The 24,219-nt window shown below is 38.8% G+C and overlaps 2 protein-coding genes across 3 annotated transcripts in view; one reads left to right on the top strand and one right to left on the bottom strand.

Moving 5' to 3' along the window:
* Positions 1–24,219, top strand: part of HLTF (helicase like transcription factor) — a 42,214-nt gene that overhangs the window by 6,030 nt on the left and 11,965 nt on the right. Inside the window, exons 2-18 of one of the 2 annotated variants that reach the window (XM_084847251.1) lie at positions 1,923–2,118; positions 2,295–2,461; positions 5,816–5,949; positions 6,147–6,244; positions 10,294–10,368; positions 10,758–10,949; positions 11,041–11,133; positions 12,373–12,406; positions 12,660–12,750; positions 13,673–13,749; positions 13,849–13,893; positions 14,754–14,837; positions 15,132–15,226; positions 17,059–17,202; positions 18,905–19,043; positions 21,834–21,969; positions 22,790–22,969. In XM_084847251.1, coding sequence (XP_084703377.1) covers positions 1,923–2,118; positions 2,295–2,461; positions 5,816–5,949; positions 6,147–6,244; positions 10,294–10,368; positions 10,758–10,949; positions 11,041–11,133; positions 12,373–12,406; positions 12,660–12,750; positions 13,673–13,749; positions 13,849–13,893; positions 14,754–14,837; positions 15,132–15,226; positions 17,059–17,202; positions 18,905–19,043; positions 21,834–21,969; positions 22,790–22,969 — 1,980 coding nt within the window. Of the gene's footprint in view, positions 1–1,922; positions 2,119–2,294; positions 2,462–5,815; positions 5,950–6,146; positions 6,245–10,293; positions 10,369–10,757; positions 10,950–11,040; positions 11,134–12,372; positions 12,407–12,659; positions 12,751–13,672; positions 13,750–13,848; positions 13,894–14,750; positions 14,838–15,131; positions 15,227–17,058; positions 17,203–18,904; positions 19,044–21,833; positions 21,970–22,789; positions 22,970–24,219 lie in introns of both variants that reach the window. The other variant, XM_084847250.1, reaches the window with a different exon arrangement.
* GYG1 (glycogenin 1) overlaps positions 22,655–24,219 on the bottom strand; it is a 63,089-nt gene continuing 61,524 nt past the window's right edge. The window contains exon 8 of the transcript XR_014789598.1: positions 22,655–23,160. The gene's annotated coding sequence lies outside the window, so the exon portion shown is untranslated. The remainder of the gene's footprint in view (positions 23,161–24,219) is intronic.

Raw genomic sequence — 24,219 nt, 5'->3', positions numbered from 1 at the left:
CTACAAATCTTGTCAGATTCTTAGGATTCTAGATGTCTGGGATTTGTTATCCTGTATTAGTTGCATGAATTCCTTGTGATGTGTGACAGAGTGTTTTTCAAAATGGAAAATTTTCTGGAAGATTTTCTGCTGCTATGTTGTTGGATGGAAGTTTTTCTATTTTGCAAAATGCATTCTTTAATAGAATTAGTGTTACAATGATTGGATGCAGTACTAGAAAATCAGGCAGGTTCAAAGTTGAAATGAACTTTTCCAAATTATAGCTCTTTTCTCATGTTCTATCAACACATGGAGGGATTGGGAATGTGGCTGAGGGCCCCAACCACTGTATATCTGCTGGCCCTGTGGACTGTGCATACAGGCAGTACTTGTGATTGGGAACCCTGGTGTGACCTGGTTTCCTGATGGCACATTTGATGATATGCATGTAGAACCCATTTTCATCTTCTGTTGAATGTGCAGAGACAGGGCCAAAGCTAGCAGGCCTGATTCCGTTACCCTCCATGTGTTGATTGAACGTACGGATGGAACATGAGAAGAGGGTTTATTTTTATTGAAATACTTGTAGATACTTTAAAATCGATCTGTATATTTAATACTCAGTTCTTTAGGTATGTTTGATATATTAACACTTCTCAGCGCCTTTGGTTTTAAATTCTATCTGTAATAAAAAAAGAGGATATGTGTCTGTCAGCACCATAGGACCAAGACTGTGGAACCTAGACACTTGAAACTTGGCATTCATACTAAGGGAATCCTAGAACTGTGTACCTTAGGTTCTTTTGTGTTTCATACATATTCATTTATTTTAATTTAAATGTGTCCATGTGGCCTGCAGTAACATCTTCAGCCACTGGGATAGACTTCCCTAACCAGCACATAGCTTTGCAGTCCAGTCTGAAGCCAGAGGAGATTAGTAGGCTGAGAGAACGAGTTATATTCTTGCCTCGTCCTCGCTGCTGTGGAGCAATCCTCTAGGAAATAGAGTGGACAGACCCTTTCTTCAGGGGTGTATACGGGTGCACCATTGCACGGGCTGTTCCTAGGAGTGCCAATGGGCATGGCTTTACTCAGATGGGGTGGGCACAGTGTGTCTAACTCTGACATCTGCGTAGATTTTTTTGAAGGATTCGCTGTATCAAATGAAGAGCTATTCCAACCCGTGCAAAGCTGGGTATATTTGCTAGTGTTAATAAATGTAAGGTGAGTGCATTCTATAGAATTGTCATATCTTAAACTATGATATAAAATATTCCAAAAAAATAATTTCCAAGTGTAGCCATTAATTCATTTGAATATAACATTAAAGCTGCAATCCTATGCACACCTTTCAGGTAGTAAGTCCTATTTAATGCAACAGGATTTACATCACAGTAAACATGTATAGGATTGTGATGTAAATCACATTAAGGTTGCAGTCCTATGCACACTTGCATAGGAATAAGTTCCATTGAATTTGGTTGGCTTACTTGTGGATAGGCATGTATTTGAACTATAAGTGTGCTTAGTGATTTTTAAATTAAGTATTTCAGTTCAAATAACTTTTATTTACTCACTGGAAAAGACCCTGATGCTGGGAAAGATTGAAGGCAAAAGGAGAAGGGGACGGCAGAGAATGAGATGGCTAGATAGCATCACTGATGCAATGAATGTGAACTTGAGCACACTCTGGGAGAGAGCGGAGGACAGGAAGGCCTGGCGTGCTATGGTCCATGGGGTCACGAAGAGTCGGACACGACTGAACAACAACAACAACAACAACAAGGAACTAGATAATTTAAAAGTAATACCTGGTGAAGAAAATAGCTGAGAAAACTTATGGAGGACTTTGCTTTCAAAAATGTCACAAGGTCACACACTTAAATGGAAATTCTAAACAGTTTTTTTCCCCAATCATGTTTCTCCCATTTTTTTTCCTGCAGAGACTTCCCATGGGAATTGGATCCTGATTTGTACGGAGACCGGCATTACAACCCTTTCACCCATGAATTTTATCCCAGTCTAGAAGATATTGTGGGAAATGATGTTGCTGTCTTGACCGATGAAGTCATAGATTCAGCTGTCTTATTTGGAACTTTGCGAGGCAATGTGGTTGGATTACGGTACTATACAGGGGTGGTAAGCACATGAGCAATAAGATCTTGATTGATACAATTAAACACTATGGGATGTGTGGGAGGCTACAAGGGGGGGGGGGGGAATTGCCAAAAATTGCCTCCCTTCCCATTCTGCTTATGAATCCTCCGTTGGTTTTGGAATAATTTTGCAGGTGAGTTCTGTGTATTTTATTGCAGGTCAGTAATAATGAAATGGTCGCACTCCAGCGAGAGCCTAATAACCCATATGACAAGAATGCTGTAAAAGTAAACAATGTGAATGGAGATCAGGTAGGACATATCAAAAAAGAGCTGGCAGCATCCTTGGCCTACATCATGGACAAAAAGTTGGCAGTAGTGGAAGGGTAAGTGTTTGCACCAGAAATACTATTTTTCTCATGAATAAAACCGGTGTTTTCTTAAACAGCAATGCAGCAGTAACATTTAGTAAAAATATGATAGAAGTTTGTTACTGGAATCATCCTCTTTGTGCCACTAGAACTAATTCGCCATCTAAAACAAAGTGGGACATTTGGAAGCAATTTCATAATTTGCAGGAAGCAAATTATATAAACTAAGAACTTTCAGTTTTTGTTTTGTTTGGTAGCTTACAGCACAATCCTACGCATGTCTCCTTAGAAATAAGTAACATTGATTTCAGTGGCAGTTGAGGCACTTTTACTGTCAGAAAAGTGTGTATAGGATTAGAAGTAGTATTCTGCATGGGAATATGTTCTCATTAGAAACAATCTGTTCTCTCAACTTTCTCTACAAAATATCTGTTTCCTCCCTTGCCCCTTAATTTCTTTCTCATTACCCACTGGCCTCCTTTCTGGAATAGTCTAAAACTTACTTTTTGAGAATAGCTTTGGTGTAATGACTAATGTTGGACTGAACTAGGGCGGTTCAGGTTCAAATCACCACTCAGGCATTAAACTCAGTGGGTCACTATCTGTTAGCCTAACCAAGCTCATAGGGCTGTTGAGAGGTTTTTATAAGACATTGGAAGCTGAAATTGTTCCACAACTTTTAAAAATGTGTAACTCCATATTAACTGAAGACAAAGTAGCTGAATCTTGGAAGCTAGCAAGAATAATAGCTATTCCAAAAGCAGGAAATGACTTGACCCTTCCTTCTGCGTTTCAGCCAATTACTTTGCAAAATCAAGATCAATTTTTTTTATCCATTTTGGCATAAAGATTGAATAACTTTATTACAAAATATATTGATACAGATCAATATGGCTTTATGCCCGAGAGGCATATGTCAGATGCAATACATAGAGTGTTAAATAGCTTGTATAATGCTAAATTGAAAAAACAGAAGACAGCTGTGTTCTCACTTGATGCACTTAAAGCATTTGACTGCGGAATGGAGGTATATGTTCAGCCTTATGAAAGTGATGAATGTGGGTGAGACGTTCATCAAAACTATGAAAAAATTATATGAAGGTGCATCTGCTGAGGTGATGATTAATGGACTAGATTCTGAAAAATTTGAACTCTGTAGAGGTACAAGGCAGGGGGATCCGTTATCCCCATTAATTTGCTCTGGCTATAGAGCCACTCGCAGCTTCTATCAGATGTTAATTGATATTATTCTGTGATTATAGATATTAACTATGATAGATATTAACTGATAGATAATATTCTATCAACGTTAACGCTACAGGAATAATGATAAAAAACAGCATAAAATCAATTTGTATGTGGATGACATGCTTCTCCTTGAAAACCCAATTAAAAGTATAGAGTCTTTAAAACAAATATTGGAAAATATTAATCATTATACGGGATTAAAGATTAATTACACAAAATCTAAATTATCATGTCTAAAGATCCCTTCAGAAGAACAAAAAGAAATTAAAAGAATATCTAACTTAGATCTTTGTTATTCTAGCCTTAAATATTTAGAAGTTTTGCTAACAAAAAATACTAATGAATCAGTTTATAGAAATTATAAGATTGTTTTTAATGCTATAGAGGAAAAAAAATGGGCTAAATTAAACTTATCCTTACTAGGCAAGCTTTCAATAGTAAAAGCTCATATATTACCAACATTTCTATTTTTGTTTCAAAATATTCCTTTGTATTCCAATATTTTAAAAAAGTTTGGCAAAAAAGAGAGGTTTCTTGCTGGGAACAATAGAAGTTTAAGACTTGTTAACAGTACAAAGTACAGACCTTCCCCAAAGGAGGACTGGCAGTAGCAAATTTAATAAAATATTATGAAGCCTTTCAAGTAGCTCTAGCTGTTAAATTTATAAAGATGGATCAGACTCTGATAGAAGGATCTGAAGATGCTAACTTCTCTGCCTCTTATTTATATTTACCAAACTTCCAAGAAACAAAGTTATAATACGTAACCCTTTCATGAAAGAATTGATTCAAATATGGCGTAAATATGTGAATCCCTTAGCTCCTCCTGTGTCTTCTGTTATGCCCTATTTTGGAACATCCTAATTTTAATTTTCAAGACAACTATGCACAATATAAATTATGGAAGGAAATTGGTATCTATAGACTCAGAGACTTATTTATAAGAGGAAAACCGATTTCAGTAAGCCAAGTAAAAGATAAAACTGCCGAAATAAGAACTAGCTGGTTCCAGTTATTGCAAGTTAATAAATTTGCAACTTATTTGTAGAAAGTAAGGTTCTATAAGACCACTTACGATATTTGAAAACTATTGTACCAAAGAATTCAGTTAAAAAAAAGGGATTAGTATCAGTCATTTATAAGACCATTATTGAGGAGGAATATGGTGAATATATATATATATATATATATATAGGAGCTAAAATGACATATTTAGACATATTTAAATGTTAATATATCATGACTAAGAGTCTTCACAGCCCTACAAGTCTATATCAGCTAAGTCTAAAGAAATGGTATTAAAAACAGTCCATAGATGGCACCTCTGCCCTATAAAGTTACATAAAAGCAACAGTGCATTATTGGACATGTGTTGGAGAAACTGTGGCTTAAGAGGATCACTTGAACATATGTGGATCTTCTGTCCAAAGGTCAGACCAACTGGCATGAAGTAATAGAATGGTTGAGTAAAGTAACAAAACAAACGGTAATTCCAAATGAAACTTTACTGTTCTCACTGTTTACTGGGGAGAATGAGGTACTGTTTCATAAAGAATTACTAGCAATACTTGTAGGAGCTGCGAAGATCGAGATTGCCAGAACTTGGAAAAATGCCCAAGGTCTCTCATTTCGGAGAGACCTTGATCGAATATGGTCAGTAGTGCTGGCGGAGAAATTAACTAGCCATTTTTGTGTAGCTAGAGGAGAAATAAAAGATTATTTTGTAGGAACTTGGTACCTGTTCCTAATGTTTCCTAGAACCAAATATAGAAGATGGACCTCCAACTAATCAATTGGACTTTTGGTGTAGTAAATTCTAATTTGACATAGAAACAAGTAATAGAGATATAGTAATTTAATTGTATTATCTATAGGTATATAATGTATGTGTGTGACTGTACTTGAATTATTGTTACAACTTTTTTAGTTATGATTTTTTGAGGGAAGGATTGATGTACTTGTTACTGTTATTGTTAGAAATGCAAATAAAATAAAATATTTTTTAAAAGAGGATTAAAAAAAGGGAGCCGTGGGAGAGAGAGAGAAAAGTATGCTGCCCTGGGCGCCTTCTAAGAAGGGCAGGAAATAAATATAATTAATAGTTTTTCCTTTTTTCTCTAGGGTTGTTCCTTATGGAGCAAATAATGCTTTCACTATGCCAGTACAGTTGAGTTTCTGGGGAAGAGAGGAAAATAAGCAGTTGGTTCTAAATCAACTAAAAATGCATGGCTTTAAGTTAGCTCCTCCAGGAAAATGTAAGTTAAAGAACGTATGCATACATTCTGTAGAAATTCTGTTAAAGCATGAAGGGCTTGACTTCTCAGTTTATTGAACTTTGCCTTATTTTGTTTAATCGAACTCTGTAAATTAAAAGATGTTTGACCATAGTGATGGTCAGAGAGAATATTTCGGAAGTGATTAGTCTTTTTTCCCCTTTTTAATTGACATGTAGCTTCAGAATTTGGTTTTGGGACTAGCTGGACATCTGGCAAAGCTGGAACAAGTTACAGTGCTCCAGTCCACGCTGCTGTACAGATGACAACTGAACAGGTATAATGCATGCCCATTTTTGTTGGAAGAATGTGAATTGCTATGTTAAGAACCCACTTCTTAAAAGGAGTAGAGTTTAAAGTATATGACCTCTTCTGAATTCTCTGTTGTTGTTGTTGTTGTTCAGTCGTGTCCGACTCTTCGTGACCCCATGGACCATAGCACGCCAGGCCTTCCTGTCCTGCGCTCTCTCCCGGAGCGTACTCAAGTTCATATTCATTGCATCCGTGATGCTATCTAGCCATCTCATCCTCTGCCGTCCCCTTCTCCTTTTGCCTTCAGTCTTTCCCAGCATCAGGGTCTTTTCCAGGGAGTTTTCTCTTCGCATTAGGTGGCCAAAATATTGGAGCTTCAGCTTCAGGATCTGTCCTTCCAATGAGCACTCAGGGTTGATTTCCTTTAGGATGGACTGATTTGACCTCCTTGCAGTCCAGGGGACTCATAAGAGTCTTCTCCAGCACCACAGTTCGAAAGCATCAATTCTTCGGCGCTCAGCCTTCCTTATAGTCCAGCTCTCACAGCCATACATTACTACTGGGAAAACCATAGCTTTGATTAGACGGACCTTTGTCGGCAAGGTGATGTCTCTGCTTCTTACTATGCTGTCTAGGTTTGCCATAGCTTTCCTCCCAAGGAGCAAGCATCTTTTAATTTCATGGCTACAGTCACCATCTGCGGTGATCTTGGAGCCCAAGAAAGTAAAATCTGTCACTGCTTCCATTTCTTCCCCTTCTATATGCCAGGAAGTGATAGGGCCAGATGCCATGATCTTAGTTTTTTTAATGTTGAGTTTCAAACCAGCTTTTGCACTCTCCTCTTTCACCCTCAACAAGAGGCTCTTTAGGTCCTCTTCGCTTTCTGCCATTAGGGTGGTATCGTCTGCATATCGGAGGTTGTTGATAATTCTCCCAGCAATCTTAATTCCGACCTCTGATTCATCCAACCCGGCATTTCTCATGATGTACTCTGCATATAAGTTAAATAAGCAGGGTGACAATAAGCAGCCTTGTCGTACTCCTTTCCCAATTTTGAACCAATCGGTTGTTCCATGTCTGGTTCTTACTGTTGCTTCTTGACCCTCATACAGGTTTCTCAGGAGACAGGTAAGGTGGTCTGGTACTCCCATCACTTTCAGAATTTGCCACAGTTTGTTGTGATCCACGCAATCAAAGGCTTTAGCGTAGTCAATGAAGCAGAAATAGATGTTTTTCTGGAATTCTCTTGCTTTCTCCATGATGCAGCGAATGTTGGCGATTTGATCTCTAGTTCCTCTGCCTCTTCGAAACCCAGCTTGTACTTCCGGTAGTTCTCGGTTCGCATACTGCTGAAGCCTAGCTTGTAGGATTTTGAGCATCACCTTGCTGGCATGTGAAATGAGCGCAATTGTGCGGTAGTTTGAACACTCTTTGGCGTTGCCCTTCTTTGGAATTGGAATGTAAACTGACCTTTTCCAGTCTTGTGGCCACTGTTGAGTGTTTCAGATTTGTTGGCATATTGAATGCAGCACTTTAACAGCATCATCTTTTAGGATTTTAAATAGCTCGGCTGGAATACTGTCATCTCCGCTAGCTTTGTTGTTACTAATGCTTCCTAAGGCCCACTTGACTTCACTCTCTAGGATGTCCGGCTCAAGTTCAGTGACCGCACTATCATGGCTATCAGGGACATTCAGATCTTTCCTGTATAGTTCTTCTGTGTATTCTTGCCACCTCTTCTTAATCTCATCTGCTTCTGTTAGGTCCCTGCCTTCTTTGTCCTTTATCATGCCCGTCTTTGCACAAAACGTTCCCTTGAGATCTCCCATTTTCTTGAAGAGATCTCTAGTCTTTCCCATTCTGTTGTTTTCCTCGATTTCTTTGCATTGTTCATTTAAGAAGGCCTTCTTGTCTCTCCTTGCTATTCTCTGGAACTCTGCATTCAGTTGGGTATATCTTCCCCTTTCTCCCTTGCTTTTCGCTTCCCTTCTTTCGTTAGCCACTTGTAAAGCCTCATCAGACAGCCACTTGGCTTTCTTGCATTTCTTTTTCTTTGGGACGGATTTCGTTGCTGCCTCCTGAACAATGTTACGGACCTCTGTCCATAGTTCCTCAGGCACTCTGTCTATCAGATCTAATCCCTGAAATCTATTCCTCACCTCCACTGTATATTCATAAGGGATATGATTTAGGTCATACCTGAATGGTTTAGTGGTTTTCCCGACGTTCTTCAATTTAAGCCGAAATTGTGCAAGAAGCAGCTCATGATCTGAGCCACAGTCAGCTCCAGGTCTTGTTTTTACTGACTGTATGGAGCTTCTCCATCTTTGGCTGCAAAGGACATAATCAATCTGATTTCGATATTGACCATCTGGTGACGTCCATGTGTAGAGTCGCCTCTTGTGCTGTTGGAAAAGAGTGTTTGCTATGATCAGCATGTTCTCTTGGCAAATCTCTATTAGCTTTTATCCTGCTTCATTTTGTACACCAAGGCCATGCCTGCCTGTTATCCCGGTGATTTCTTGACTTCCTACTTTAGCATTCCAATCCCCTATGATGAAGAGGACATCTTTTTTTGGTGTTAGTTCTAGAAGGTGTTGCAGGTCTTCATAGAACTGATCAACCTCAACTTCTTCGGCCTCAGTGGTTGGGGCATAGACTTGAATTACTGTGATGTTGAATGGTTTGCCTTGGATTCGTACTGAGATCATTCTATCATTTTTAAGATTGTACCCCAGTACTGCTTTTCCCACCCTTTTGTTGACTATGAGTGCTACTCCATTTCTTCTAAGGGATTCTTGCCCACAATAGTAGATATGATGGTCACCTGAATTAAATTCACCCATGCCTGTCCATTTTAGTTCGCTGATTCCCAAGATGTCGATGTTCAATCTTGCCATCTCATGTTTGACCACCTCCAGCTTACCTTGATTCATTGATCTGACATTCCAGGTTCCTAAACAATATTGTTCTTTACAGCATCGGATTTTCTTTTCATCGCCAGACACATCCACAGCTGAGTGTCCTTTCGGGTTTGGCCCAGCCGCTTCACTCTTTCTGGCGCTACTTGGAAATACCCTCTGCTCTTCCCCAGTAGCATATTGGACACCTTCCGACCTGAGGGGCTCATCTTCCGGCGTCATAACTTTTAGCCTTGTGATACGTTCCATGGGGTTTTCTTGGCAAGAATACTGGAGTGGGTTGCCATTTCCTTCTCCAGTGGACCACATTTTGTCAGAACTCTCTGCCATGACCTGTCCGTCTTGGGTGGCCCTGCACGGCATAGCTTATGGCTTCATTGAGTTACGCAAGCCCCTTCGCCACAACAAGGCAGTGATCCATGAAGGGGGAATTCTCTGTACCACTTCTTTAAATTCCTGTTTAAAAACTTCCATACTACTATCAGACCTTAACAAACACTGTGACTCAGTTTGCATGTAATGCCAGTTTGTGGGTTATTTATTTAACCCACAAATTGGTGGGGGTGAGCGGGAGTGAGAGCACTCTCACATGGCTAGCAGCGAAGGCCTTATTGTAGGTCACCACTCATCTCAGATGATAGGGGGACCTGAAAAAAGGGCCTGTGCTGAAGATCTCAACACCCATGTAGCTTTGTGTGGAAGGAGGCAGTGCTTGAGATATTCTTGTTCTAAGCTATTATGACAGCACCTTGAATTGGGCCCAGAAATGGAGGAGGAGCAGTTCTTAGCAGAGAAGTCACAATGTATTAATCTACATAAAACTACCAGTCCTAATTCACGTATGGTAACAAATGTTGCATATTCTTTTCTTTAAAAGTGGAATACATTTCTCTTTAAACAAGCATTTGACTCTGACTCTGTTCCTTAATTTTTATTTATTTATTTATTTATTAAGTCCTATGTAGTCATCATTAACCTCTCCCATTCATTTCAGTGGGTCTACTGTCAAGCAGAAATCACATTGGATTTTACCATATATTGTTATATATAGTTAGTTGCTTTGAGCAACTCCTTGCTTGGAGGGGAAAAGCGGGGTAAAAATGGCTTAAACAAATTAAAAAAAACTAACTTTAGCACATATCTTGTATTCTAGCTTAAAACTGAATTTGACAAACTCTTTGAAGACCTGAAGGAAGATGATAAAACCCGTGAAGTGGAAGCAGCAGAGGTATATTTTATATTCATTTATTGTTACATTTATATCCTGCCTTTGTTCCTCTTGCAAGGAACCCAAGGCAGTTTACTTGATCGTCCTCCTCTCTATTTTATCCTCACAACAACCCTGTGAGGTAGGTCAGGCTGAGAGTCAGTTATTGGCCCAAAGTCACCCAGGGAGATTCATGGCTGAGTGGGGACTAGAACCTGGGTCTTCCCAGTCCAGCACTTTGCCTCTGTTGAATACATCATGCAGGTTTATGTTCTAGGAGTGAATGAAGGTGTGTTGATATGCAATCTAAAGACAGGTGAAATGCTAGAAAATTAGGGTAAAATGAAATATATTACAGGTTGTGGCTTTTGCTATGAAGAGATGTGTAATATGGCATGTTACTTTTCCAGGCAGTGTTGACTCCATTATTTCCACATCAGAAGCAAGCTTTAGCTTGGATGATTTCACGTGAGAACAATAAGGAATTGCCTCCATTTTGGGAAGAGAGGGAAAACTACTTCTACAATACAATTACAAATTTTGCTGAAAAAAAGCGACCAGAAAATGTGCTTGGAGGAATATTGGCAGATGATATGGGATTGGTAACTATCTACCATATTGGAATATGGCTAATATGATTTATGAAAAAAAAGTGATTTATGAAATATTAACCAATAGTTTTATGCATTTTAGGGTAAAACACTTACTGTGATTGCAGTGATTCTTACCAACTTTCATGATGGCAAATCTCTTCCTGTTGAAAAGAAAAATGATCAAGTGAAAGAGGTGATACTTGCATATATTTCTGGCTGTTAAGAAAGGTTTCTATTAATACCAGAACGCTAGCCTGAATTATATCAATCCCAAGTTATTATATTAGTAAGACAAAATGACCCAGGTGGGCAAAGTCAGAGAGACAGAATAATCTTCTACTCATGTAAGCTGCGAGAGGATTCAGACTTTCAAATAATTTTTTTTACAGTATGAATTTAATAAAAATTGGAGTAAATAAAATAGATGCTCTTATGCAGTAAGCTTTACCCCAACTACCAAAAGCAGCCCAAAGAGAAGAGTCTTCAGAAGGCTCACGATGGGCAGTTTTCTGGGGAAGTATTGTCTTTTCTTTTAAAAACGTCTTAATTGTAGTTAAAAGTAAGCAAATAATGCTAGGCTATTATATTGCATTATATAGAAGAAAACAGTCTTTATCCAGTATCCTCAGAATACATTCCCATAGGTTGTGAACCACCCGGAGAACTTTGGCTATTAGGCATTACAGAAATGTAATAAATAAAATAAATATAAATAAATATAAAAATAAACTTGAACAACCTGTGAGGGGGAAAACATTTGCACGGGTATGGATCTCTTGTGCCCAGGATAAGAGGTAGCAGGTATGAACAGCCATGGTGCAGAATCGTATCTTTTCTGATTTCATTGAGGTTTACTCTTAAGTATAGGATTGTAGCCTTAATTCTTCTGCATTTTGTCAGGAGCCCATAATACACATGGATGCTAGGGGCAATGTGCACTCCAACGTGTCTCTAGCAGTGAGTGTCCTTTTCAGTGAAATTTATTTATGGGTTATCTTTTCTACGTTGCATAGATATATACAATACCTAGTTGCTAAATGACCTGGATTACTGAAAGTTTGCGTCTTTTGGAATGCCTGTGAACATTAGTTTTGTTTCTAAAGAAAATGTATTGTAGTGATGCTTCAGGGAGCAGGGAATCCCTAAACATGTTTTATTAGCTATAATTTATCTCTCTTACAACTCTTTAGAGAACTCTACTGGATTAGTCTAGGTTAGTATGCTATCTGAATAACTGTTTTTGAAAGCAGGGAAAGATGTAGTGGTGTATTATTGGTACTGGTGTGTTATACTGTGAGGTTTTGTGCAGGCCACTTCCTTCAACTATGTTTCAATTAATTTTCTATAAGATCTGTTAATTTTTACATTTAGAATTTAAAGGATTTAATTAATTTTTGATATAATTTAAGTGTGCTTCTGTTTCTTCTTTTAGAAATGTGCTCCTGCTGTGAAAAATGACTTAAAAGGTAATTTGGTTGAACTATGTATTCATCTGAGTTTACAGACTTCAGTGGCTTGGATCCAGATGAAATTAGTCTTGGTTTAGTCCCATTGAAATCTGTGGGATTAATTAGTGATGACTTGGTTAACTCCTGTTGATTTTAGTGAGACTAGAACATGACTAACTTAGTTTGGACAGAACCCAATGGAATTAATTTGAGAGATTTATATCAAATATCCTAATTCAAAATATCCTAATTACTCTTTTTTTTTGTGAAGCACCAAAATGTAGTTTACAGCTGAACGTGTCTAATACAAAGGAGGAAAGTGATTCTCTTCCATCTCAGTCATCTAGATCCCGTCCTAAAAGGTAGAAATCTTTAATCTGTTCTACTTGCTCATACGCCTTTTTATAAAACAGATGTGGATAAATGATAATAGTAAAGTATACCCTAAATCACTGGAGAAATAATATGACCAGGAGAAGGACTTGTGAATGTGGATTCTAAAGTAACTTCTCAGAAAGTGAAATATAATTATGATGACAAATACTTAGTTTTAGTGGTAACTATTTGTTGATAAATTAACGTATTTATTTTAAAATTATGAACTACAGGATTAATCATTTTTTAAAATTGGAATTTTCCCAAGAACACTACTCCGCCCCCACTCCTCTTCCCTTATTTCTAAACTAAAGATTGTGGCTTCCCCCATTATTTCAGAAGAGGGCCTGCCACACAGCAGTGAGGGGAGGCTGTTTTTTGCAGTAAAACAAGAGGAAGAACCTTCTGGATGCACAGAACAAGTTTCTGGGCAGTTTGCGCATCACAGCGTCATTCAGCGGCAAATCCACTTTAACCCACAATTTACAGGCACGCACACTTTCACAAGCCACTTCCATTTTCTGTAAACAACAACAACCCCCGCCAATCAGTGTTATCGGAGGTTTTCAGTGTGACATGAGAACCCATGAGTCTGGATTTGTATGTCATGCTGACAACCACCGATTGGGGTGATTGGAAGTTGTTTACAGAAACTGGAAGCTGCTCACCGGCAGCATGAGTCCACACGAATTGTGAATTAAATAACTCACGATTTGCCACTGTGACCTGTGAACCGGGTCACTGTTACCTCTCTTCTGACTCTAGTTGTTGACTGCAAAATCATTGTAATCTTTTATGTTAAATGGTACTATTTTATAGGCTATACAAATAAAATAACCAGCCTAAATTAAGATAAGAGTGTGTAGAATATTCTATTTGTTAGTAATTTTTTCTTTTAAAATGCTTTAGAAATATGGGAAAGAAGCCAAAGTATGTAGTAAGCAGCGACTCAGAACCTGAAGAGCAGAGAACACAAACCATAAAAAGTGAGCTTCACTTATTTTTTGGTGATATTATTTGCTTAACATCTTTATTAACTTGATTTATTTGCTTACTGTAATAACATTTCTCTCTCGTTTTCCCAGCTAAAGTTCAAAAAACAAAACCAGCAACAAGAAAAAGAAGAAAAGGTATGACAATTTGGCACTTCCAGGATACTACAGCCAAAGTTCTTGTCTCCCCCCTCCCCCCAAGAAAAAAAAATAAATGCCTCATGGTAATAGTAACTTAATGAGGTTTTTGAAAGCTATGCACAACTTAATATTGTGGGATTACAATCTCAACTTAATCTCAGCCTTGGAAACTGCTTATTTAATAAGTAGTGCTTCTGTTAGAATTTTCTAGCTATTCTCCCATCACGCTTCCAGTGCAATTGAATCAGGAGTAGCTCTAAGCTAGGAAGAATAATCTATATACCAAGGGTGGGGAACCTTCTTCAGCCTGAGGGCTGAATTCAGTATGAGAGAAGCTCTTGCGAGCTGCATTCCAGTAGTGGGTCAGGCTGAAGGCAAAGGGGGTAGGGCCAAAAATTTAAAAAATCAGCATATCCTAGCTTAGTGCCAGTAACTAAGCTTTAGAAGAAGCATTTCAGTGTTTTAGAATGGGGCAAAATGCACAAAAGATGGGAATACCAAATGATTGTTTTGGGGGTGGGGGGGCAGGAGAAGGGGCATCGCCGTCTGGGGAACCCTGGAGGGCCAGATTGGGACCTCAGGAGGGATGGATTTGGCCCCTGGGCAATTAACACGTAGAATTATGTCTTACATGTTAATTGCAGTGGCTCAACCTTTGGTTTTCATAATTTAGCTTATGCCAAGAAGGCAATGCTTAGGTGGTATGTACACAAGCACTTATATGACTGAATAACTTCTAAGCTTCTCTGTCTCAAAATAATTGCATTCTAACTTAATTACCTGTTTAAATAAAATTAGGCAAATTAGATAAATTATTTCACAAATGCATGTTCTAAAGCACCTTATCTTGATAGCAGCTTCTTCAGATATTCAGGAAGATACAGCATTTGCCTCTGCTCTTGGGGACTCAGCCGTTTCTTCAAAAAAGGCAAAGAAAAAAGGTATCCAAGTATCAAAACCATTATTAAATTGTTCTTACAGCTCCATGTGAAATGCTATATGGTATACTGCTTTAACATCCCAAAAGATAGGGAGGAAGACAGCTGAAACTTGAATCAGTGGAACTTTGTGAAAGCACTGAATTCTCATGCAGTACAGAAAAAAAACCCCTGAATAACATATGCTTACGAGTAGAAATGTTAGTATTGCTTCTTGGTTGGATACCTCTAAAAAGGACTACATGGAATTATTGTTATGCAGTTATATCGCTAATTGTGTTTTCCTGTGTCTCCAAGGTGGTGCAACTGTACAGCATAAGAAAAGTGAAGGTGACAAGAATCTTAGAGCAACATTGATCATTTGTCCACTTTCTGTCCTCAGTAACTGGATTGTAGGTTTGAAATTGAAACAATTCTTTTTTCTAGCGTTGGGCACACTGTAACTCTCTCAATAGCTGAATCTGTTTCTTCTACTTTGAATGAACCAGAACAGTGTTTTTTCCAGTCAGGGTTTTGTGGAACCCATCAGTTCCACACTCCTCTCAATGTGTTCTAAAATGTTACAACCTCCCACTTTGGGTACTTAGCTTACCTCTTGCTCTGGCCAGTCACTCCCCTTTATTAAGAGTTTTAACTTTATTTTTGTTTTCTTGGGGGTGGGGGGCAGGGGGAAGGCATGGCTTCCTGTTCTTCTCAACCGCCAGCTCCAGTCTTCAGCTCCTTTCTCAGCTCTGAGCTCTGCTCCATTCAGTCACCAGCTCTGGTCTTCAGGCCCTTTTTCAACAATCAACTGCCAACCACAACTGACCTTTTACTAACTGACCTTTTAAAAAAAAAAAAAAATCACCTGGCCAGAACCTCTCACCAATCATGTTTCTACCCTCTGTCAGGGATCACATTTACTGGTCTTCATTTAGCGATGAATGGTTCTTTATGGATCTTTTAACCACCAATCAAACGTATTCAGCCTTTGACTAATCCAAATCTGCCTGGAACCTATATAAATAAAAACAGCTTTTCATCCTGGTCATTTTCAAACTGTTAGCTTGAAACCTCCTTCATATAGCAACTGTAATTTAGGCAACCATAGTTGTTATAACCCAGTACACCGTAGCAAAGCCAGTCTGATGGTCTACTTGGTTACATTAGAACCTCAATCAGAGTTTATTTGCAGAATATAAATATTATAAAACATAAACATAAAATATGGTGTTTCTTCACACTTCCAATAGGCTTCATTTAAATGTTATCCTGAAGAAGGAAGGATTTGTCAGTACATAGTTTTGAATACCTGAGGGCAGTGGGATAAAAGTTCTACTTGGTTTTAGCAATCTGAATTTTCAGTGCTGATAGTTCTGCTTGGGTCAAGAAGAGACTTAACAGTTTTTGATTAGGGAAGATGGCTTTAGTTTGTTTTGGAGAAATACAGACTTCATAACAGAACAAGCTTAATTTATGTAATAGCAAATGTAGTATAGTACTGTCCCACATCTTATCTGAACATAGTTCATATGCAAATTTAAGTTTAGAGATGCTAAATACTAGCCATTAAAAATGGATTCCACCCAAGAACATGACAATTGCTTTTAAAATAGACCATTTAGTCTCATTTGTGAGATAAAATTTAAAAGATAAAAAATTAAAACCCATTGTGTCTTAATCTGAATCTTCAAAAAGAAGAGGCTTATCTTAAAAATGAGAAGATACGGGAAGAGCAGAACTGTAATGTGACTTAAATATTATTAATTGATTTACAGCAGGATGAGAAACCAAGCATCTTCCTGATGTTCCCATAATCCCTGACCACTGGCCATGCTGGCTGGAGCTTATGGGAGATGTAGTCTAAATGCATCATGCACTGTGTTATCTCCCCCTGATTTACAGTGTAGTCCTATACATGTCTATTCAGAAGTAAATCCACTTGAGTTTATTTGGCTTATTCCCAGGTAAGTGAGTATAGGATCACAGCCAAAATCGTACACTTTTAAATGCTGGGTATGCCTCCAACCTTGAAATTACTTGAATTTTTCATGTGTTTTCATTAGAACACCTTCCATGGTTGCAAAAATAAATTTGGGTTAGGAAAGTAGTAACTCTTCAATCTTACTATGTTTTTCTACCAGGAACAGTAGTATAGCTAGGCTTAGAACAAAATTTACAGATGACAATAATTGAGCCATCAGCTATCAGTTGATCATAGTGTTGCTGTTGAATTTCATTTCAGGACCAGTTTGAACAACATGTTGATCCTGGTGTTCAGTTGAATGCTTATGTATACTACGGTTCAGACCGCAGCAAAGATCCAGCAATGCTTTCAAGACAGGATGTTGTATTAACAACATACAGTGTTTTAGCTACTGACTATGGAGTAAGTATAGTGAAAAGTTTTGCAGCAAGAAAGTAGCATCTTTCCTTCAGAAAGGAAAAAAAAACACAGTTTATAGCTAACAAAAATTATACTTCAGGTCAGAAATTAGATCTAGTGTAGTGTTGAACTTTACTTCTTCAAACTAGTATCAGGGTTTCCATAGTGTTGTTTGTTTGTTTGTTTGTTGTTACAGGTGAAAACACCTGTATTCTCAGAGAACCAACTGTATGGTTCTCTGAGGCTGTTCAGAGCAAGTAATGAAACAATATAAATTAGGTCTTTCTCCTGGGGAAAGTTGCTCCCAACATGACTGCCTGCTCTCATTTAGTATCCTTTCCCTTGACCCGCCCTCCCCGAAATAACCTTGAAGCAGATGACAGTTTTGGGGGTGGTGCTCCTTCACTAGGCTGCAGATTTAAGCATGACCCCATGCTACAGTGTGGGGGACAGAAAGGGCTAGGGCAGTGGTGTGTACATGTGGCCCTTCCGATGTTGTTGGAGTGCAACTCCCATCATCTCTCACCATTGGCTATGCTGGCTAGGGCTGATGAGAGTTGTAGGTGATACATCATCTGGAGGGCTGCATGTTCCCCACCACTGGGCTATGAAAATGAGATGTCTACTGTCCTTACTCCAGCCCAGATGGTCCAGCTGCTAATGGTTACTTTGCTTTTGTCCTGAGACAGTTTAATGTTTTATACTTGAGTTGTTCATTAGACTATAGTCAACGCTACAATGCATTTTCATAAAAATTGAGATACTACATTATATGATACTGTAGTTTTGGAGTCTTGATCCACTTTGCATTAAGTATATAAATTACTGTAAAGGATGGCTTGGAAAAGAACTCAGATGTTATTCAAGTCAGCTGTTATGGAAGGAATAGTCAAATACATGACATTCCTTACCCTGGAAGCCCTCAAAGTTTGCTTTAAGGATCTGCAGGGCAACAGGCATATGTACCTTGGTTATCACACTTAGAGCCTGAAAATTATGTCAGTTATGATTATCATCTTACCTCCTTGTGAAGGCACTGTTCTGGGATGTTGAATGAAGGTTCATCTTGACAAAGGTAGACTGCAGGCGGTTTAAAACAGCGTGAAGTGATGCAACTAGTATAAGTAGCTGTATATGAGGTTTAAATGTATGTTACTTGAGTAATAGTCTTTTGAGCAGTCTTAAGTACAAATGCTGTTTGTAGGGTGAGGAGTGAACTGCAGGGGTTAAAAACCATATGGGGTGTGGGAGATAATACAGCTCAGGCTGGGTAATAACAGTGATGGAATACTGTGTGGTGGTGCTATTTTAGGTTACTTTGACCTTTGTTTTGTTCAAACTGCTTCCAGAATCTTGCCTTGCTTAGGCTATTATTTGGTTATGCCTCTGTGGGTGAGATGTTGATTGTTTAAAAATTGGCTTTATATTTTTGTATGGTGTTGTATTACGCTATCATACAGGGTTTTATTGTATGGTTTTATATTATGCTACCTTTTGTATAATGGTTTTATATTATGCAATCATATTGTATTTTTAGGGTTTTAATCTTTGTAAACTGCCCAGGCTTTTGGGTGGTAGAGAAATTAAATAAATGAAATTAAATGGATGGGGGAAATCTTTGACCCAGTACATTGTGTTGTGAAAGAGTGCATGTTCTACACTGTGTTTAATTTTAAGTACTACAATCATTTTAATTTTGTTCCAGACGAGAGGTAATAGTCCTTTACACAAATTAAAGTGGCTGAGAGTGGTGTTGGATGAAGGACACACAATAAGAAATCCAAATGCTCAACAAACAAAAGCTGTACTAGACCTAGATGCTCAGAGAAGATGGATTCTGACAGGTATTTATGCCGTAGGCAGAACATTGCAGTGCTTCACAGTTATGAGATTGGCTGTGACCGATTATGTGTGTTTAACATCCCATCGATTTCAGTAGTACTTCTGTGTTGATATCAGGACTGCAATGTGGTGTTGTGCCTCTTATTTTGCTTTGCGCTCTGTAAAATTGCTTTAGTTAGGATTGTAGTTTATTGCTTGCTGGGGCAAGTGTCCGTTACAAGCAGTCTCTTTCTCCCCCACCACCCCTTCCCTCCAGTGAGTACCTGACAGGCAAATTGCAGTCTAAGTTATGAGCAGTTGCTTGCAGTGTGTACTATAAGGAATACAAGAACAGGTCTGCTAGGGCTGCAACTACTGTATGAAGCCAGCAAATCAGCCAGAGAAGTAGCCAAAACCAGAGTCCTAATACCTATTGTATTGCTGCTTCTCCTTCTGTGGCTACCTAAAGTTGCTCAGTGGGTAAGACAACTGACTGCTGGAAATTGCGTTTGTAGCATAGGCAGTCACTCACTTGGGTACATATGCTAGCTCTGTGGGAGAAAGCACCTTTACTGCCATTGTCTTTGCAACATCTATCTGGCACTGTTTTTAAATTTTCTGACCTTGAAATTCCATCTGTTTTAAATTTCAAAAAGCGTTAACATGCCACAATGGCCATTCCTGGTTTGGTGTAGGAGCCATCCAACTCCCTGCTTTTCCTGGGTGATGTGGAGACTTAATGCATTGTCAGATGCCTTTGTCACACCAAACCAGGAGGAACCTTCACAGTAAGTGACCAACATTCCCATTCCTGTTCTCTCGTACAGTACATCTGCTAATCAAGCAGTAAATAAATTGATATATGAACTAGTGGTGTTACTGTTAAGGATTAGATGCAAAGCATGATTGGACCACATTCAAACATCACTATTTAGTTTTAAAGGACATCTGGGATCAAACCCTGCACACAGATTAAGGAAAGCATCTCTCCTAGGACAACAGTTGAGCATGATCTTGAGTTAGTGGGCTTTAAACATTCACTGAATAATTATGTGTGGAAGTGAATAGTAGTATGAACAGAGCACTTAAGCTAAGATTCTGGGCCAAACTGTACCACTGGTCTACAACTAGAACTACATGCAGAAGATTTTTATACTGCAGTGTGGCTTGCATGGAATATATGTGCTCATACTGGTACTTCTGTAGAGGCACAATAGCAGTACACAAATGGCCCTTATACAGAAATGGTCAGTTGAGGCATAAGCTTTCTTAGCCCTTCTGGCAGGAATTGATTTAATTGAGAAGCTTCCTTATATTTAAGTTGCTGCCAGTGCATGATAGGATTCAGAAATCCTCAAAATGAATCTTGCATCTGGCTTGAATAAATATGCTTGCTGGATTGACTTAGGATTGTCATTTGTATTGGGCTGTAGGGAAATACATTATTTATTGATAGATTTATAGTGGTGTATTAAAATTCACATTAATATTAAAAGGTCCATACAGCATGTGAGGAAAAACACTAATACATTTTAAGCATAACCAATTGGCTGTAGAACTTATGAAGTATGTCTGTACCTGGCTAAAGATGTTTTAGAAGCGAACCAAAGTAGATGCCAAGCCTAGTACATTTCATGGCAGCGAGAGATTTTATGATTTACAAGCAGGTTCTGTTTTTAAGAAATCATTTTTAATTGATGAAATAAAATCCTCAGGAGCCATTGCCAAAATGTGTTGATCTAAACAATATTGATAATTACTGCATTGTGACTGTATGGGTTTCCACCTGCTTGCCAGCCGCCAATCCGTTCCAGCCATGCTCCTGTCTCTAAACCAAACTTTATGGGAAACTAATAAATGTTTAAAATACGTGAGAGTGGTTTCAGATAAATTTGTCTGGGAAACTGAATGCTATTGTACAACTAACTTTTGAGGGGTAATTTAGTGATTATGTTGAACATGGTTAATTTTTCATAATAATTCAAGGTGACACCTGATTCTCATGTAATAACACGTGGGTTGTCAGGCACAAGCAGGAGCAAGTGTGCTACCTCCAGCACACTCCTAATTTCCGCTGGCAGTTAGCAATTATCAATTTAGGATTGCCTGGTTTGTAGGTTCTAAGCATGATGTCTAAACCTGGACATGCAACCAGGTTTGCACGATCAGTGAGGAAAAGAAGCCACAGCTTCCTGCCCTATGTGCGCCGGTCACATGCCACGCCATTTCCTTAATTACCTGAACCTGGTGAGGTGCGCAGAGGGGATGGCTTCCAAACCACCCTGGGACCCATAGCTTGTCCTAGGGTTCTGAGGTGGATTGGAAGCCACCCTTGCCAATTTCTAATGACACGGCAACCCATGCCTGGCGAGGGTAATTAGGGAAATGCTGTGGCGCGCAACCAGCAAGCATGGGACAAAGAAAAGAAGCCACCATGGCTTTTTTTTTCCTCCGTCGATCATGTGAACCCGATCTCTGGGTTGTTTAGGAGTTAAACCACCCAGAGTGAATTCATAGCTTATTGTTGGGTTAAGTCCAGGTTGTTTAATCCCTGAACCCTGGGTTCAGACATCACGCTAACAATCTATGAACAGGGTGATTGTTCACTGAACAACATGTGAACCGGAATGAATTGGCGTTATGTGTAAACTGGGTCATTTTGTTACACATTTGAAAGGTATTCTTTGGCAAGTTTTAGAGGCCCATGTAAATGGGATCCTTTTTGTTGGCCCAGTCTTGACTTCTATTTTTGAGTGAATTGCATTAAGTGTAATGTATGGTGTGTTTTTGTTTTGTTCCCTTCCTCCTTTTAGGTACACCTATTCAGAATTCCTTAAAGGATTTGTGGTCTCTTCTTTCCTTTTTAAAGCTGAAGCCTTTTACAGATAGAGCGTGGTGGCACAGAACAATCCAGCGTCCTGTCACTATGGGAGATCAAGGAGGACTTAAGTATGAACTGTTTCTGATGTGTTCTGGATAAATATGTTCTACAAAGATCACTACATAGGTTATATATAAAATATATTGTATTATTTATTTATGGAGAGAGCAATCCTATGGCCGCTAGCCAGTGGCTAGACAGCCATAGGATATAGTGTTTTCTGGGAATTGACCTTCTCCCCTTTCTGTGCTGCCTCACAGGCAGCGCAGAGAAGCCCTGTGCTCCGCACTTGTAAGAGGAGCGTGGAGTGGCTGAAATGGGGTGTTCTAGGGGGTGTTCTGGGGCGGGACCGGTGGAAATGCCTGTACGACACATCCTATGAGTTGTACAGCAGCCTTCTCCCTTGCTCTGCCCTCCCACGGCTAGACAGCCGAAAGCGGCTTTCTAGCCAAAAATGCAGGGCAGGGGGAGTGTGGAGGGAACAATCCCCTCCGTGCTTCTCCTGCCCTGCATTGGATAGGTGGTCACCTCCAAGTTCAGAGGCGGATGTCTTTCTGCATAGGATTGCACCCTTAATTTCTTAGTTACCTTTCTCTTAAAGGCCCAAGGCAATTTGCAACACAATGATTACAACATATAACAACATTACTAAAACATACAAAATATAAAATAGCTAAAAACAATTTCCATTAAAATACCAAAATGTAATAAAAATCTGTATGTAAAGAATAGATTCCTTTAAAATATCTTTTTAATAGAGTCATCTTTATTATTAAGTAAAATATAATTTGCAACTTTGGTTTACAAAAACCTAGCAACAGAGTGAGATATAAAATACGTCTGGTATTAACACTGTTTGCCTCATATCTGCTTCCTCTGTTTTGCTAGGCGTTTACAATCCCTGATTAAGAGCATTACACTTCGAAGAACTAAAACAAGCAAAGTTAAAGGGAAGCCAGTTTTGAAGCTCCCAGAACGCAAAGTATTTATTCAGCATATTACACTTACAGATGAAGAGCACCTAATCTATCACTCTGTGAAAGATGAAAGCATAGCTGCTATTAGCAGGTAAATAGTGCCAACTCTTAAGTGGAAAGAGACTCCATTAGGTCGCATTCAGTTGTTCGATTTATGAAAACCTCTTTATCCAGCTGTCTGACTGTGCAGTCTTGTACATGTCTATTCAGAGGTAAGCTTCATTGAGATCAATAGTACTTACTCCCAGGTAAGTGTGGATAGGATTGCAGCCATATTAGATTCTGTTCGAAAAACAAATTGCATGGAATGCATTATTATGGTATAAAGTTAAAATTGTTCTGTAAAATTTGAGCCATTCTTGCCTTCAGTAGCCAACATGTTAGTTGTTTGTCTAGTTGCAGTTTAGATAGTACTTACTGAAACTTCCATGGTATTTTATCTTCTAAGAGAGGAGAGTCAGATTAATGTTCATGAAAAGAACATGAATTATCAAGAGGAAAGCAGGGTGGTGGAGAATACAGTAACATCTACAACTGTTCAGTTACTGCCTGATCTGTTTTAAGTGGATACAAAGAAATCTGTCTTGTTAGGCAGAATGCTGCTCTCGAAACATGGCACGAGGTTTTAACCAGGTCACTCCTGATATAATGTAGTTGTTACACAAATATAGTGTAATGTTAGATGGCTACAGTCACACGTGAAAGTAAGTTGCATTGTATGTTTAAATTCAAAGTGTTCTGGATTTTTTTTAGAAATAAACAAATACAATTTGCACTTCTGATCCCAGGATCATGTGGTGTCTGAGAATGCATAGCAGAATTCCCAGTGACTTCAGCTATTTAGGATTGTGCCTTTTTATTAGTACAATAGGCTTTATCTCTGTTTCAGTCTTTAATTCACATTTAAAACAGATATTGTTGTAATTATTGTTCAATGGGTATATGAAGAAAAATACCTTGAGTGGGTTTATTGTGCTGTGCCTCAGTTCTTTTTGCCAGTGAATACTGTAGGGTGTAATTGGTTACTGAATTGACACCACAATTTCATTAGCTCCTCTACTGTGTGCACCAAAGGGTATTTGCATGTGCCGATGTATTTCTGCTGGTGCAGGAGCAAAATTTTAAATCCAGTTTGTCAGTCCATTATGGAGGCTGAAATGAAATACGGGACAAGATGTGTGTGTGTGTGTGTGTACCCCCCCCCCCCAAATATTGAATGGCCTACTTTAAAATCCTGATTTGTAGTTAGAGATAACCCATAGTTTCCCAGTTTGGATGGAATGGGAAACATGATTCACAAGTTTCCATTAAGGTGAGGGTGAGGAACTGACTTTCTCCCCT

This window comes from Heloderma suspectum, chromosome 3 (genome assembly GCF_057233095.1).
Source record: "Heloderma suspectum isolate Gila_16-S chromosome 3, 16-S_ref, whole genome shotgun sequence".
NCBI classification, from domain to species: domain Eukaryota; kingdom Metazoa; phylum Chordata; class Lepidosauria; order Squamata; family Helodermatidae; genus Heloderma; species Heloderma suspectum.
The sequence above is the reverse complement of the archived record's forward strand: the minus strand, read 5'-3'. Positions and strand labels throughout refer to the sequence as shown.